Below are 13,705 nucleotides of genomic sequence, written 5' to 3'. Positions count from 1 at the left end.
TACATTGCGTTATGCACTATGGATACATTGCGTTATGCACTATGGATACATTGCGTTATGTACTATGGATACATTGCGTTATGCACTATGGATACATTGCGTTATGCACTATGGATACATTGCGTTATGTACTATGGATACATTGCGTTATGTACTATGGATACATTGCGTTATGTACTATGGATACATTGCTTTATGCACTATGGATACATTGCTTTTTTGCACTATGGGTACACTGCTTTACGTACTATGTATACATTGCTTTAACCACTATGGATACATTGCGTTATGTACTATGGATACATTGCTTTATGCACTATGGATACATTGCTTTTTTGCACTATGGGTACACTGCTTTACGTACTATGTATACATTGCTTTAACCACTATGGATACATTGTGTTATGTACTATGGATACATTGCTTTATGCACTATGTATACATTGCTTTTTGTGCTATGGATACACTGCTTTAACCACGATGGATACACTGCTCTATGCACTATGGATACATTGCTTTATGCACTATGGATACATTGCTTTATGTACTATGGATACATTGCTTTATGCACTATGGATACATTGCTTTATGTACTATGGATACATTGCTTTATGCACTATGGATACATTGCTTTATGTACTATGGATACATTGCTTTATGCACTATGGATACATTGCTTTATGCACTATGGATACATTGCTTTATGCACTATGGATACATTGCAAGAGGTTAAAACAATGACAAACAATGGTGGGTTTGTTGCTTTCCTGCAGCTTGTAGGCAGAGGCTCCATTGACTACAGGGTCACTGATTTGTCCAAGGTGAGCCTACATCACCCTTCAGATCTGTGCACCCCATGTGAAAATGCTTGTAAGAAACGCATGCATGCTCATATTTGAGCAACATTGTGAGCATTGCAGGCAGATGTATTTTACAGACATGCATATGCAGAAGGTTTTTATATACACCATTTTTGCGAAGCAGAAGGTACCATAACGTTGAATCTGATGGCTCAAATGGAGCACTGTTTCATTAAGCATTAACATCGAATTTAAAAAAAAAAAAAAAAACACAAGCAGATGGTATGAATTGCATCTGCATAATTATATTCTAATTTCGTCATTATTCATTATTACTCTGGTTGTGATCGTCAGGGCGGTGATACACTCGGCAGCAGTCCAAGCAACAGGCAAACAAAGTGAATAGATAGGGTCAGAAATCTGTTCAAATGTTTCCTGGCAACAAGATGTTTCTGTGTGTCGAAGGCAGCAATTCCATCCCAATTGCTTTTAAAAGTTGCACACTACAGAACTGCAGCTATGTAACCGAGAAAAAAGACTCAGTGAGAGACAGATGTTTAAACTGACTGTATGGAAAAATCAATTTGTTCTGTCCATCATGCTTGTGCTAAATTCATTGATGAGTTAGAGAGTGAATGTCTCTTTAAAGGAGGAGATGATAGAATCTGTGTGCAGAGCTGCTGCATCACCTACCTACCATGAGACTGGAGAGCGGCTGATGAGAAAGCCCTTCAGGACTCTTCTCTAAATAGGCATGAAATTATATCTCCCTCTGACTGAGATTAGCGTCCACGGAGCCTCCTGCCCCCTCTTTTCCTCAGGCTCTCCAACCAAACGGAGCGCTTTGCAGTTTCAGCTCGTTTGTGATCAAGTTTTAGAAAGTTCATTTTCATCAGGAGGTGTCTCTGTATGTCCTTCATCTTCCTTCGTGGGTCCTGCAGGATCCGTCACATGTACTGAAGATAAACCATAGCAATGTTGCGTGCATGTGTTTAATATCATTCACTGGAAAGAATTTGATTCACTGTACACATAATTGTACAGAACGTATTAATAATAGATTATCTTTGGTTGTTCTTTTTCCTACCAAAGGAAGCTAATACACAAAAAATCTTTAGGAAAATCTGAAGTATATATTTGAATCCACATGTGGCTCGTTCACTCTAAAGTGAAGTCACAGCCTGAAGAGGGCAACAAAGACGCCACTCTAATGTCACCAAAGTGGAAAATCATAAACCTTCAGAACAAAGGAAGTCCCTTTACTGTACAGTCTATTCTGTAACTCTAGAATATAGGGAAAATAGCAGAAGTGAGAGCTACGTGACTATGTGTAAACCCACAGAGAATTATCACTGCAGTTCCCTTCAGCTCTATGGAGCGTTATAGCTTCTTTCAGGTCATTATTTTGTTTGGCTCGCTTGCTCCACCCTCATAGCGCCGTTTTCAGACACGGCAGGCAGCTGTTTTCAGCTAAAAAGCCCTAAAACCCCACTGCACGCTACGTGGCAGGCACCAAACGGCAGACAGGCAAAGTTAGGAACTGTAGCTGGTGAACATAGTGGAAGATTCAGCAGCTAAAGAGACAGATATTTCAACCCAGGAGTTGGAGGAGACCAAAAACAGAGCTACGACACCCAAAAACACAATGGACCTTTCTCACAGCAGACATTTTGACGAAAGTGAAATTGATAACATAAACGATGTCTCTGTTCCATTAAGTGTCAGGACCTCCCCTAGGTGGAATGCAGCCATCATTAATGTTTCTGAATACACCTTCCTTGTGTGACATGTCAAAATGTCTGCCTTGAAAAAGGCACGTAGAACGTTTTCTAGCATGTAATGCAGCCTATATGGCACTGCATCGTATGTTCTCAATTTTAAGGCCACCCTAGAAGGCACTTCATCACATTTTCTCCTCTGGAAGGGCACCTAAGAGGTCACTTTATCATATTTTATCTACCATAGGAGCATCATCATGCGCTTTTTTTCCAAATGGTGGGCACCAAGGGGGATGGTCGCTCCCCACCCCTGTGGTTGCTAATATGCGCTGCGTGTGCTAATAAGTTTGCCATATCCATTTAAAAGATGATGATATATCAGTTTTGTACCCATCCGCTGGCCTGAAAATCAGTAATTGCAGGTTTCAAATGTCTGTCCTCTCCTAACTTTTTTTGCAGCCATACCGCTCAACTTAAAGCTATGCTGTCACTTGCTGCTACTGACGCCGCTGATATTGTTCATATAGAATTGTATAAGCCCATCCTCCACCCAGCATACACCTGTAGGCTCCCAGTCTACATTCTCCAAGGTGGAAGTTATTATTCTCACTCCTCAAATCCCCGTATGTACTAAGGTCGGTGTAGCTTTGTGGGGAGTGACGAGGTTAGAGCATCGACTCCAAATGTCATCGCTGTGATGTTCTACTTTTACATTATGATCCATTCCACATGTCTGGGCTGACTGACACTTAGTTGGCGCCTGATTACCTTGGATCCATAGTTAATGGTCAGGGTTGTAATTGTCTCGACTGAAGATTTGGGACACACTTAAAATAATTGAAACTTTCTTTCTTTTTCTTGATATTTATAACATGATGCAGCTCTTTTGGTGCAGTGTGTTTGGGATCATGGCAACCTCAGAACTGAGCCTGTTTCCATTTTTCATGTTGCTGAGGAAATTAGAAATGCTAATAGCCCTGGATATTATCATGGTGTCATTGGTGACACATTTACTGTAGATTTTGCACTCTGGTGGAAGGGTTAGTGATGAAGGGAATCAGCAATCCAGAAATTCCAGCTAAAGTGTTTATAGAAAACAAACTCCATGTCTTGGTCACACAACATTTGACACTTTCACAAAGAATTGGGAGGTTGCGGCAGTTTGGTACTTTCTGTCATTATGTGTTTTGTGTTTTTTGAGGAGACCCGTGAAGATCTTTCGCTGAACGATGTGAACCATAAATGCATCTTGAAGCTTATCTAACCACATGAATGTGGAGGCCTAAAGGACGATTAAAACTGGTAGACGTTGATGCAAATCTGCCAGTGGTGACGGATCCAAATGAGTGAAACAAGAGCAAAGGAACATAGTTCATACCATATGCCAGATATGATAAATATTTTATTTCTGATCAGCAAAAGACACACAATTGATGCATTTGTATCTTTCATGACTTTTCAGTACAGAGGAGAAACCCAAACATATACACAGTATGGGTATACAGTATATGTATATGGGTATATTTTAAAGTGCAAGTGATTCACAAGGGTCAATCATGCGTTACATAGCATCTGTATCAGGAACTTCAGTAACCTCCTTAAAATCCTCGGTAACTTTTTGAATCTGATAGTAAAATAACTGTCACTTATATATCTATATATATATATATATGAATACAAAATAAACTTTACTAGTCACTGAAGCTTTTTCGATTTAGTTTAAGCACAACATTTATCTATTTCAAGTCTTGAGAGGAAAGAGTACCATGAAGTGCCAGAAGTGAGGGAGTCTTTAGTCTCTAGTGTTGACAGGAGGAAACAGTTTTCACAAAAGTCACCATGGGTCAATTTAATAATGCTCCAGTACCACCTTAAGCACCCGAAACTTGTATTACAATCTAAAACAGAAAGCAACCGCAAGTCTCATATACTTTTCTCACTTTTGTTTTTCCTATAACAGCCTTCATGGGTCAGCTAACTCGGGCATGTCCTCGTCGAAACAGACATTCAGTATACAGGTACATTCTCTGAAATTACCATTACATTTGACTTGGTGAGGAAACAGTCAATTTGCCCGTGCCAAATATACTTGACACGGGGAATGTTCATAGAAAATAAATATGAAGACACGGATAGACAATCAAATGTAAATGTGGACTGATGCTGAGCTCGCTGCGTGTTGGCAGACCAGAGCGGCCACAGTAGAGGGGCATCTGGACACCATCACGCAGGGAAGTAACAGTTTAGCAGCAGCTGTTGGGTTTTGGATTTACCCATGGACAACAAAGATACAGACATATGTATCAATAGTACATGAAGAAGCCCTGACCCTTCAGGATGCGAAATATTCAAACCGATTTCCATTCACCGGGTAAATAAAACATGTCTCGATTGCACATGTGCTGAATGTTTCAATGCCCTTTATAGTGGTTAAGATGCAAAGTGCATATTTAACATAAAATAAGTAAGCTAGGATATACTACAGTGTGACTATAGCTCTTAACTTCCCAAGTGATTCCTTCAGAACTGCTGTCCTTTCGCACCAAATGACACAAAAAGAAATGCACATATTTACAGAACAAAAAAGAAACACCAGTTTACAAAAAAACACAGAAACAGAAAGCAATATAGAGGAGCGATGCCTTCACACTGTGAGTGCAGCGTGAGAGCATACACGCTGCTGCTTTATTCACACAGCGTCAGCTGGCACTGAATGAAATAAAGGTCAATTTCTGTGTTGCTGTGAATCTTTTGTATGTGAGATTATTGCATAGTTTGGAATTCTTAACGTAGCTATTAAATTGACACTGACATCTCTTTTTCTGGTCTGTGCTTCACTCTTATCAATCCAGGACAATATATAAATTCACCTTTTTATTCCTCAAACAGGGCTGGGTTCAATTCCTTTCACAAAGTCAAATCTATATTCTGTAATTTTTGTCATAAAAGTACTTTCAAGACGACTAATTTGCAAGATTTGAATTTGCAAGAAAGCGTTGTTTTCTGACTCAAACTGCTTAACAGCGAACTGAACCCAGCCCTGGTTCCAAGTTAATCTCTATATTACATTTTCAATGTGCACGAACATTTGCAATTTACCGTCAAACAGAAACTAACTTAAGCCATTAATTACCTCCATAATCTATCTACCAGGCCTATAACAAACACCAGCATAAAGTGACTGTGGCTCTGCACTAATCTGCTGATTCTGAATGATTGTCTCGATCTCTGAAGGCCATGAAACGTGCAGTCGCATCTGCAAAAATGTTCAGGCTTCATATGTTGTTTCAGGAAAGACAATTGCTTATTGGCTGAAGTCTACCGAGACATTTGTTACATTGAGGTACAGTTACAAGGTCCCTTAATATACACAAACTAACATGAGCTTCTTACCTCATACTAACTGAACTCAAACAATGTACCATCAACATGTTACACCAAGCATGTGTGAACTAAGTTAGTAACAGCAGCCTGTAAATATCTTTACACACATTGGGGACTTTCTCACTCTGACTGAATGCAGATAAATCCCAGTGCAGTCTTTGCAAAACATGCTTTAGCGAAAGTAATCCGAATGTACTGAACTTCTTATATAAACCTAATATACTGGGTTCTATAGACTTTAAAGGTGCAACGTGTGAGATCTGGCCTTTTTAGTTTAAAACAATCAAAAAGTAAACCAATATTATCAACAGAATGTGAAGAGGTTACAGTGTTGACATTATGTCAAAGACGTCTATGTTGTGTTGCAGAGATATCTACTGAAATGAGCCGGGAGAAACGGACCTTCAGTTAGCATCACAGCGGGCTGCGTCTAATGGTGCAGATACACCAAGCGTACACAGAGTGTAGAGCCCCCATTTAGTGACAAAGTCAAAGCCAACGGCACATGTGAAGATTATAACCATAAGAAGATAGCAGCGTTAATTTGACCAGCTCTCAGAGTTTCAGCAGTTTGGTTGAATTATGTGTATTCTTACCCTGCTGTTAGTTATTAGTTTTTAGAATAACAAATGACTTTGAATTTAGATTGGACCCAGTAGTAGTGATGAAATGCTGCCCCCTATTGGTTTGGCACATGTGGCCAGATGTTTCACATTGCACCTTTAAGTAAATATATGAATGTTCCCCTCATTTTTCTTTGTCATTATGTAACATAGAGATGTAGTGTTTGGTCTATGAGTGATGTGGTCCGACATGGACACACCAGAGTTTAAACAGTTTTGTTATTTCAAATGAGAGATTTCTATCTGTGCTGTTTGGTTTCACTGTTAATTAAATCTTCTCAAACCACACAGTCTTTATTAAGCTGATTATTTAAGTTTTGGGTGATAAAATAATAACTAAGGATAGTTTTTTATTGAATGCTAGCTTTGATTATTGTTTATTCAGCTATTAATATCAAAAGTTATGAAACAAATCTTCATTTGAAAGATTTGAAACCAAATTTTCAGGGGCTTTAAAAAAAAGACTTTGCGACCAAGGGCTAAAGCAGATACAGATACTACAGTATGTACTCCCATGATGCATGTCATCATTTCTCTTGCATCTTTCCTGTCTCTTTCTCTACTGTATAATATCAGAACTGGCACATTAAAAAAAATAAAAAATAAATAACAGGAAAGAAATGCGTAAGATGACGATACTCACTCGCTACCATTAGGATTTATCTATGTAGCCATCTTAAGGAAAACTGATTTCAGCCCATGTGAAGAGAAGCAAACTAGTGCAGAACAATCCAAAAACTTGATGCTGGTGTTTTTACTGTGATTATACCTGGTTGGACTTCAATAATGTGCACAACCCCCTCACCCACCCTCCCACCCCGGCACTGAACAAGCACATCTAGCAGCTGTAATGACGACCATCTTCTCAACCAGAACGTGTGTCAAAATGAAGCTATCGTTTTGTTGTGGTCCCTTGTAACACCCATAAAGTGGATCACCTGACTTGAATGACCAACCTTGTTCCCCTATGGCCAGCACAGAGTCATGACATGGGTCCCATTCAGTCACCAGTCAGCTCACTTTCTTTTTTTCTCTTTTTTTTTGGCATAGAGCTCATGTTCAAATAGGAGCCATGACTGAACTGCTTTTTTTTTTTTTTTTTTTAAATCTGTAAACTAATTAAAAACTACAATAATGCAATTAAATAATATAGTAGGAAAATAAATATCATTCCAACAAGGCTTTTTTTTTTTTTTTTAAATAGTCACTCTCACTCTCAATCTCGACACTGGAAGCCAGTGTGTATGTCACGTTATTCACCTCAGAGACGCATCAGTCCAAGAAGATGACTGCTCTCAGTCTCATCGGTGAACGTGCTAATCAGCTTACTGCACATACACTACCGCTTCAGTTAAGAATATGGATACAGATCCCTCTAAACGTGGTCCCACATATACCGAAGAGCTCAACAGTCATATGCATTACAAGTGTCTGGATACAAGATATGCAAAATGGGCTTTCTCTGATAGTTAGACTTGGCCACGACCTGGACAATCCTTATGTGCAGGGTGATGATTTGAAACACATGACCATGGCTACATCTGCCATAAAAAAAAAACTATTATAAGTGCTATTAGCTATACACTATTTTGGTATTTCATGAATAGCATTCAGGGCAGTTTGAAGTTTTTTTGGTCAGTTTAAGGTAACCTCTCAAAGGTTATCATGAAACCTCGACAGACCTCACTCCGTATGAGCGCTCTCTTTTAGAGGGCTACCTATGGCTGTCTTAGATAACTTGGTATACAGTACATTTAACTGTTATGTTAGTCAGAAAATAGATATGAAACTCATCTCATGCTCACAATTTGTCTGGTCTCATCGCTGAAATATTACATCTACCAATAATTCCTATCAATGAACTAATAATAATCCAACTACTGATTTCTATTCATGAACAGGCTTTATGAGATTTTTGTCTTTTAAAGTACGGACTTGTGCTCTAGAGACCGTGAACCACTATGGCTGTTCTTTTTTTTTTTTTTTTGCTTGGCATCAAAAGACTTCTTAAGGTTGTTGGAGGAGGTGAAGAGGAGTGAACAGGACCATGTCGCACAGATGCAACAGCCACATGTTCAACACTAACTGTGAGCGGACTCGATGGAAAGGGGGGTTCTCTCAAGCCTAAAGTGTAGGATATACAATATAACAACAACCAAACTCTGATATCAACTCTTATGGGCGTTCCCGACATTCCCTAGAGGTGCATGTTTCTGTAACTTCCAGTCTAGCGGAGGAATGGATTTCTATCACCCCTAGGGAATAGAGGAGTTTTCATGATGTTGTTTTTGAGGAGTGTGTGGAGTTTTCTGAATCGGAGTGGAAGTTACGAGCTGTCGCCGGCGGAGCGTTTTTTGCCAAAATGACTGGCAGAGTCTCTGTTTCGCAGATTAGGCTGGATCTTGTACATATGGGGACCCATGGACCAGCGCCAGCTCCCACGGCCCTCCACTCCAGTTGGGATGGCGGCAGCTGCAGCCACAGCAGTGGATGGGCAGGGCTTGTTCTGCAGCAGCTGAATAAGCATGGTCATCTCTGGGCCCAGCCGCGACACCATGCTGGTCCTAACGCGGTCCACCGTGTCCTCATCACAGTCCATCAGGCTCTGCAGCAGCTTACCGTAAAACCTAGGACAACAAAGCATCCCAGAATGTCTTTTTAAGAGCTCAAAGCCAATAAAAGGACAAAAATGCACAGTGTGGCAAAAATATATTCCTATTGTACCTGCTATCAGTTCAAATCTTTATAAGTATTTCTATGTATTTGCACACATGCTCTATAGTGTGACATCTCTAGTCACTCCACCCTCCTTAGCCCTTTTGTATCCACTCCCGAGCTGCAATCCTTCATGTATTACAGCAACAATAGGAACAAAAAACATGCAAACTCGATATTCCCGTTTCATTTTCTTTCATTGTATGAAAGAATGTATGAAGCAGATGCTAACCAAAACATGGAAAACCAATACCAATTTAGCCATCTTTTATGCTGCATAACTCAAATGTGGTATTTGCAACATGCCAGCCATGTATATTTATGATTTTTAAGCTGATTCAAACATATGTGTCATTCACTTATATCTAGCAGTTATGAAGCCTTGTTTTTAAATCGACTCTGTGGTCAAAGAGCCTGTTAAACATCATAAGCTTCAAACTCTGACATGCCACTTAACAAGCCCTGTACAATGTGTACTATACTGTCACCAGATCACATCCTTGACTTGTTTTTGAAGTATTTATAGAGCAGAGGAAGGGCTCACCTATTGGGGAAGTGACTTGGTAGCTGTGCCACTTCGCCAATAGCATCTGGATTCGATCGGGCCACAGTGCAGATATCCAGCTTACTGTAACACTCCTCTTGGACTTCGGATATCATTCTTTGGAAGGTGGAGCAGCGGCGGATGGTGGGGAATGCCTTCGAGGTGATGCCATTGGCAATGCACTTAAGGCTCTCCTTCACAAACGCTTTACCCTGTAAAAACACAGCAGTGCTTCACACATTCTTGCCCTGACAGTTACACCCATATAATCCTACATGTGCACGGTAGAAACATAGAGAGAATAGCATACTTGTATGCAGTCTTTAGTGAAATTAAAGTGTATACCTGAGTGTCAAATTTAGCAGCACTGTATAGGAAGGACTTGCAGATGTCATGCATGCCATCTGTGTCACAAGTCGAGTTTTCCAGGCAGGCGAAGGCTCCGCAGCCAACTTGGAGGGCACTGTTGAGACAGCGTGCCACATCTGCTGTGGGCACAGAGAATGAACCATCAGCAGGGTGGTGGAAGCCAACAGTGGCTTCACTGGGAATCACTGCACACACTCACTGAGCTCATTTACACAAGGGGTTGCCAGGGGTTTCAGCGAAAAAATGCGGCAAACAAAAGAGAATTTTCATACTTTGGTGATTCACAAAAGGCGTACAGTCACTCAGGGCAAATAGTGACTTGACTGGAGATTGGACACCTTACAACTCGGAGAGTCCCAGACACTATTTGGCACCGCTGCACTTTTTCTCTTGGCAGGGACCTATATTCCCCTGTTTGGTTCTTTTCAGCAGGGCTTGGATGAACAGCACCAGAAATACCAAAGAGTTTAGTGAAAATTGTTGGCATGCCTGTAGACACACACACACACACACACACACACACACACAAACATACACTTGTACCACTGGCACACACACATGCACGCTGCCACCAGACTCTGTGTTCAATTCTTTACACAAGCCGTGATTGTCAAGCTGAATTTGAGGACTCTTCCTCCAAAAGCACATGCCACAGTCCAGTTAAGATCCCATGAACATCTATACATAATGAAATACATGTTCAGAAAATGCTGCCATATTCATGTCAGGAGCGTCACATGACTGGAATAGTTATTAGGCTGATTAACCCACAAGTAACCCCATCTTTGTAACAGCTACCCTGCAACATCATTCAGTCCATTTTCCCAAAAACTGACCTCTGCCATAAGGAACACAGCTCTAAGTCCGTGCCACCGACTTGAAATCTTACACCAAGAATGAGCTATAAAACCTAATCTATAAATCAGTGTATCCAGATAGTTGTCTCTCCTTCTTCTCCATCCAAGAATCCACTGAGATGGCAAGCAGCCTGACTCAAATCCTTTTGTAATAACCATTAAGAAATGTCACTGCGGAGCCTAAGCCTACTTGGCAAGACTTGGAATCTGGGGCCCCCATGCTGACCTGCACAGTCAGATAAAGTCTGCCTGCCATCAGGGACCAGAGATTGCTCTCAAAAAAAAAAAAAAATACAGATAGTTGAGCTGCAAAACCTTATGATGATGAAGCAATTCCTGCAGAAAGGAATGAGCATCCCTTGCCTTTTTATCACATATCTTTGTGTAAAAAAGGAAAAGTCAACATTTTAATGCAGATTCATGCTTTGCAGTGTCATTTCTGGATGGTTATTACAGGGGGGGGATTATGACTCAGGCTTTTTCTTTTATTTGATGGATAAGAATGTGAACTAATAGGGTTGCATTTATGTGTCCAAGAGGCACAAACAGTGTAAAAAATATTTTTTTTTCTGATTTTGAAGGCTACATAGGAGGCTTTCTGTTTTACGCACTGAAAACCCCCCTCAAGTGCACTATAATGCTGAATAGTGGGGACCTATGCAGCAGCCAAAGCCATGAGAAAGAGACTATAGCAGCATGACACAGCCTGCACTCTCAGGTGTCAGCGCCAAGCTCAGTGCTCATCTGTTGCCGGCAGGACACCGGCAAAAACCAGCCTTCTCCATGAATTAGACAGAAAAGGCTGCATAGGCCAAAAAAAAATGAGAAAAAAACCTCCACATAGTAAGCAAGCAAAGGTAAGGCTGTGCATTGTGGAAAAAAAGCGACTCTGAGATATGCAGATTGGAAGCAGCGTGTTACTTACAAGGGCTATTGGCAGAAAAGCGTGTTCTCCTGGGCGAATAAGACTCGTTTTGATCCAGTTCATATGCAGATGCGTTCAGCACCATCAGGAGAAAAAGTCCGGTCCTCAAAGGCATCGTCCTCTTAACACAGATAAGACAACTAAATGTAAAGAGACGCCTCCTGCTCTGTGCGTAATTCATAAGAAAATGACGCTCCAAAAAAAAAAGCTTCTGCAGCGAACGGAAAACACAATCAATATTATTATATTATAGCTACAAGTATAAGCTGCACAGCAATGTCTTTTTTACACTGGACTCCTCACTATCCTTTTGACTTGCATGACAGATAGCACCGATGTCAAGTCTGCATGGGTTTATATGGGAGCGCTGAACATTACGAGTTCTGCGTTTGGACCAATCAGAGCGCAGCGTTCAACACCGTGGTCCTGCTCTCTCCACTACTAATTGATAAAATCATTCCACTGTAGATCCTGCAGCTCAACATGGACAATTTGGACATTATTTCTTATAATGAAACAAAATGTATGTATTTTTATTTTAATAGTTGCCCTAAAGAGGTTATAGAGGAGATCTTCTGTGTTGCCAGGCTGACATGAAACCATGCTTCCATTAATAATAGGCAAGGGACTGTAACTAAATTATTGGGGGGTGCATGGGATTTTATTTTTATTATTTATTTATTTTTATTTTTATTTTTTTTTATTCTTATTGTGTTTGTGAAAATAAGAAAACCAAATAAACATATTAGTGAAAAAAACAAAAAAAACACCAACAATTGTGGGATGGCATAAACTGATATTTGAGCTAATACCAATGGAATATCTAACATACAGATTTAAATGTAAAATGGGTGATTTCTTTAAGACTTGGACATCCTTTTTTAAATATGCTGGTGAAAAACTTACAAATATTGTACTAAAGGGTCTGTTAGATTGCAATTGCGAGATATTTATTTGCTGACTTATTTATTTTGTTTTGTTTTCTTATTTTTCTTAAAATGTTTTGTTGTTGCATCAGTGTCAATTGCGATCAACTGTAACGGACTAAGCGCCTCCTTATCCTTATACATATACATACATGGATGCTTTGATATTTTCAACTACATATGTGATTGTGTACAATCATCTCTTTGGGTATATTATGTGCTATGTATACTGTGTGTTGGGGATCTAAGTCTGGTGTTTAGTCCTTGTGGCCACTGTGTGTTGGTGTATTGTTGGTTTTGTCTGTGTTTTGTGTTTAAAAGCATAATAAAAAAAAGAGACTATATAGAGGAAATCTTCTGTGTTGCCAGGCTGACATGAAACCATGTTTCCATTAATAATAGGCAAGGGACTGCAACTAAATTATTGGGGGGTGCATGGGATTTTATTTTCTTCCTCATCTCAGATTTATATTTTATTTCTGCCCTATAAGATTTCTTGTCAAATTTATTGGAATAATAAATGCCATGTGTTCTTTCACATATTGAACTTTGCACATCTACATTTGCACATTTACTACCTCAATTATTTTTTATTAGAGAACAAAACATTGTAACTTCCATACTTTGCTAATGTATATAGTATGTTATTGCACACTTGTTAATGTTTATAGTGGGTTATTTTATGTTTATAATTTTTTATTTTTTATGCTCGTTGTAGTAGTCAGATATATTTATAGTGCATTCCAAATCTTTATATTTTGTATTCTATGGATATATTTCTTTAGTGTAGAGATGTACATTTATGATCCATCTATCCATCTATCCATCTATCCATCTATCTATC

General features: G+C 39.6%; 1 protein-coding gene across 1 annotated transcript; it reads right to left on the bottom strand.

Annotated features, from left to right (window-relative positions):
* Nucleotides 1-3,884: 3,884 nt before the first annotated feature.
* On the bottom strand, nucleotides 3,885-12,244 carry stc1 (stanniocalcin 1). Its single transcript, XM_037779134.1, has 4 exons — nucleotides 11,936-12,244; nucleotides 10,130-10,272; nucleotides 9,785-9,996; nucleotides 3,885-9,152 (listed from the first exon to the last, which is right to left on the bottom strand). The coding sequence occupies exons 1-4, from the start codon at nucleotides 12,114-12,116 to the stop codon at nucleotides 8,852-8,854; spliced, it is 837 nt and encodes a 278-aa protein (XP_037635062.1). The 5' UTR covers nucleotides 12,117-12,244; the 3' UTR covers nucleotides 3,885-8,851.
* Between the last annotated feature and the right edge of the window lie 1,461 nt (nucleotides 12,245-13,705).

This window comes from Sebastes umbrosus, chromosome 8, assembly GCF_015220745.1.
Source record: "Sebastes umbrosus isolate fSebUmb1 chromosome 8, fSebUmb1.pri, whole genome shotgun sequence".
NCBI classification, from domain to species: domain Eukaryota; kingdom Metazoa; phylum Chordata; class Actinopteri; order Perciformes; family Sebastidae; genus Sebastes; species Sebastes umbrosus.
The sequence above is the reverse complement of the archived record's forward strand: the minus strand, read 5'-3'. Positions and strand labels throughout refer to the sequence as shown.

What these genes read in the sequence shown, in the direction of transcription:
- stc1 (XM_037779134.1), bottom strand. Translation starts at nt 12,116, where the DNA reads ATGAATTACGCACAGAGCAGGAGGCGTCTCTTTACATTTAGTTGTCTT. An exon ending in CTTTTCTGCCAATAGCCCTT is followed by an intron (nt 10,273 to 11,935) that starts GTAAGTAACACG and finishes CTGTGCCCACAG; the next exon opens with CAGATGTGGCACGCTGTCTC. An exon ending in CCAAGTCACTTCCCCAATAG is followed by an intron (nt 9,153 to 9,784) that starts GTGAGCCCTTCC and finishes TTGTTGTCCTAG; the next exon opens with GTTTTACGGTAAGCTGCTGC.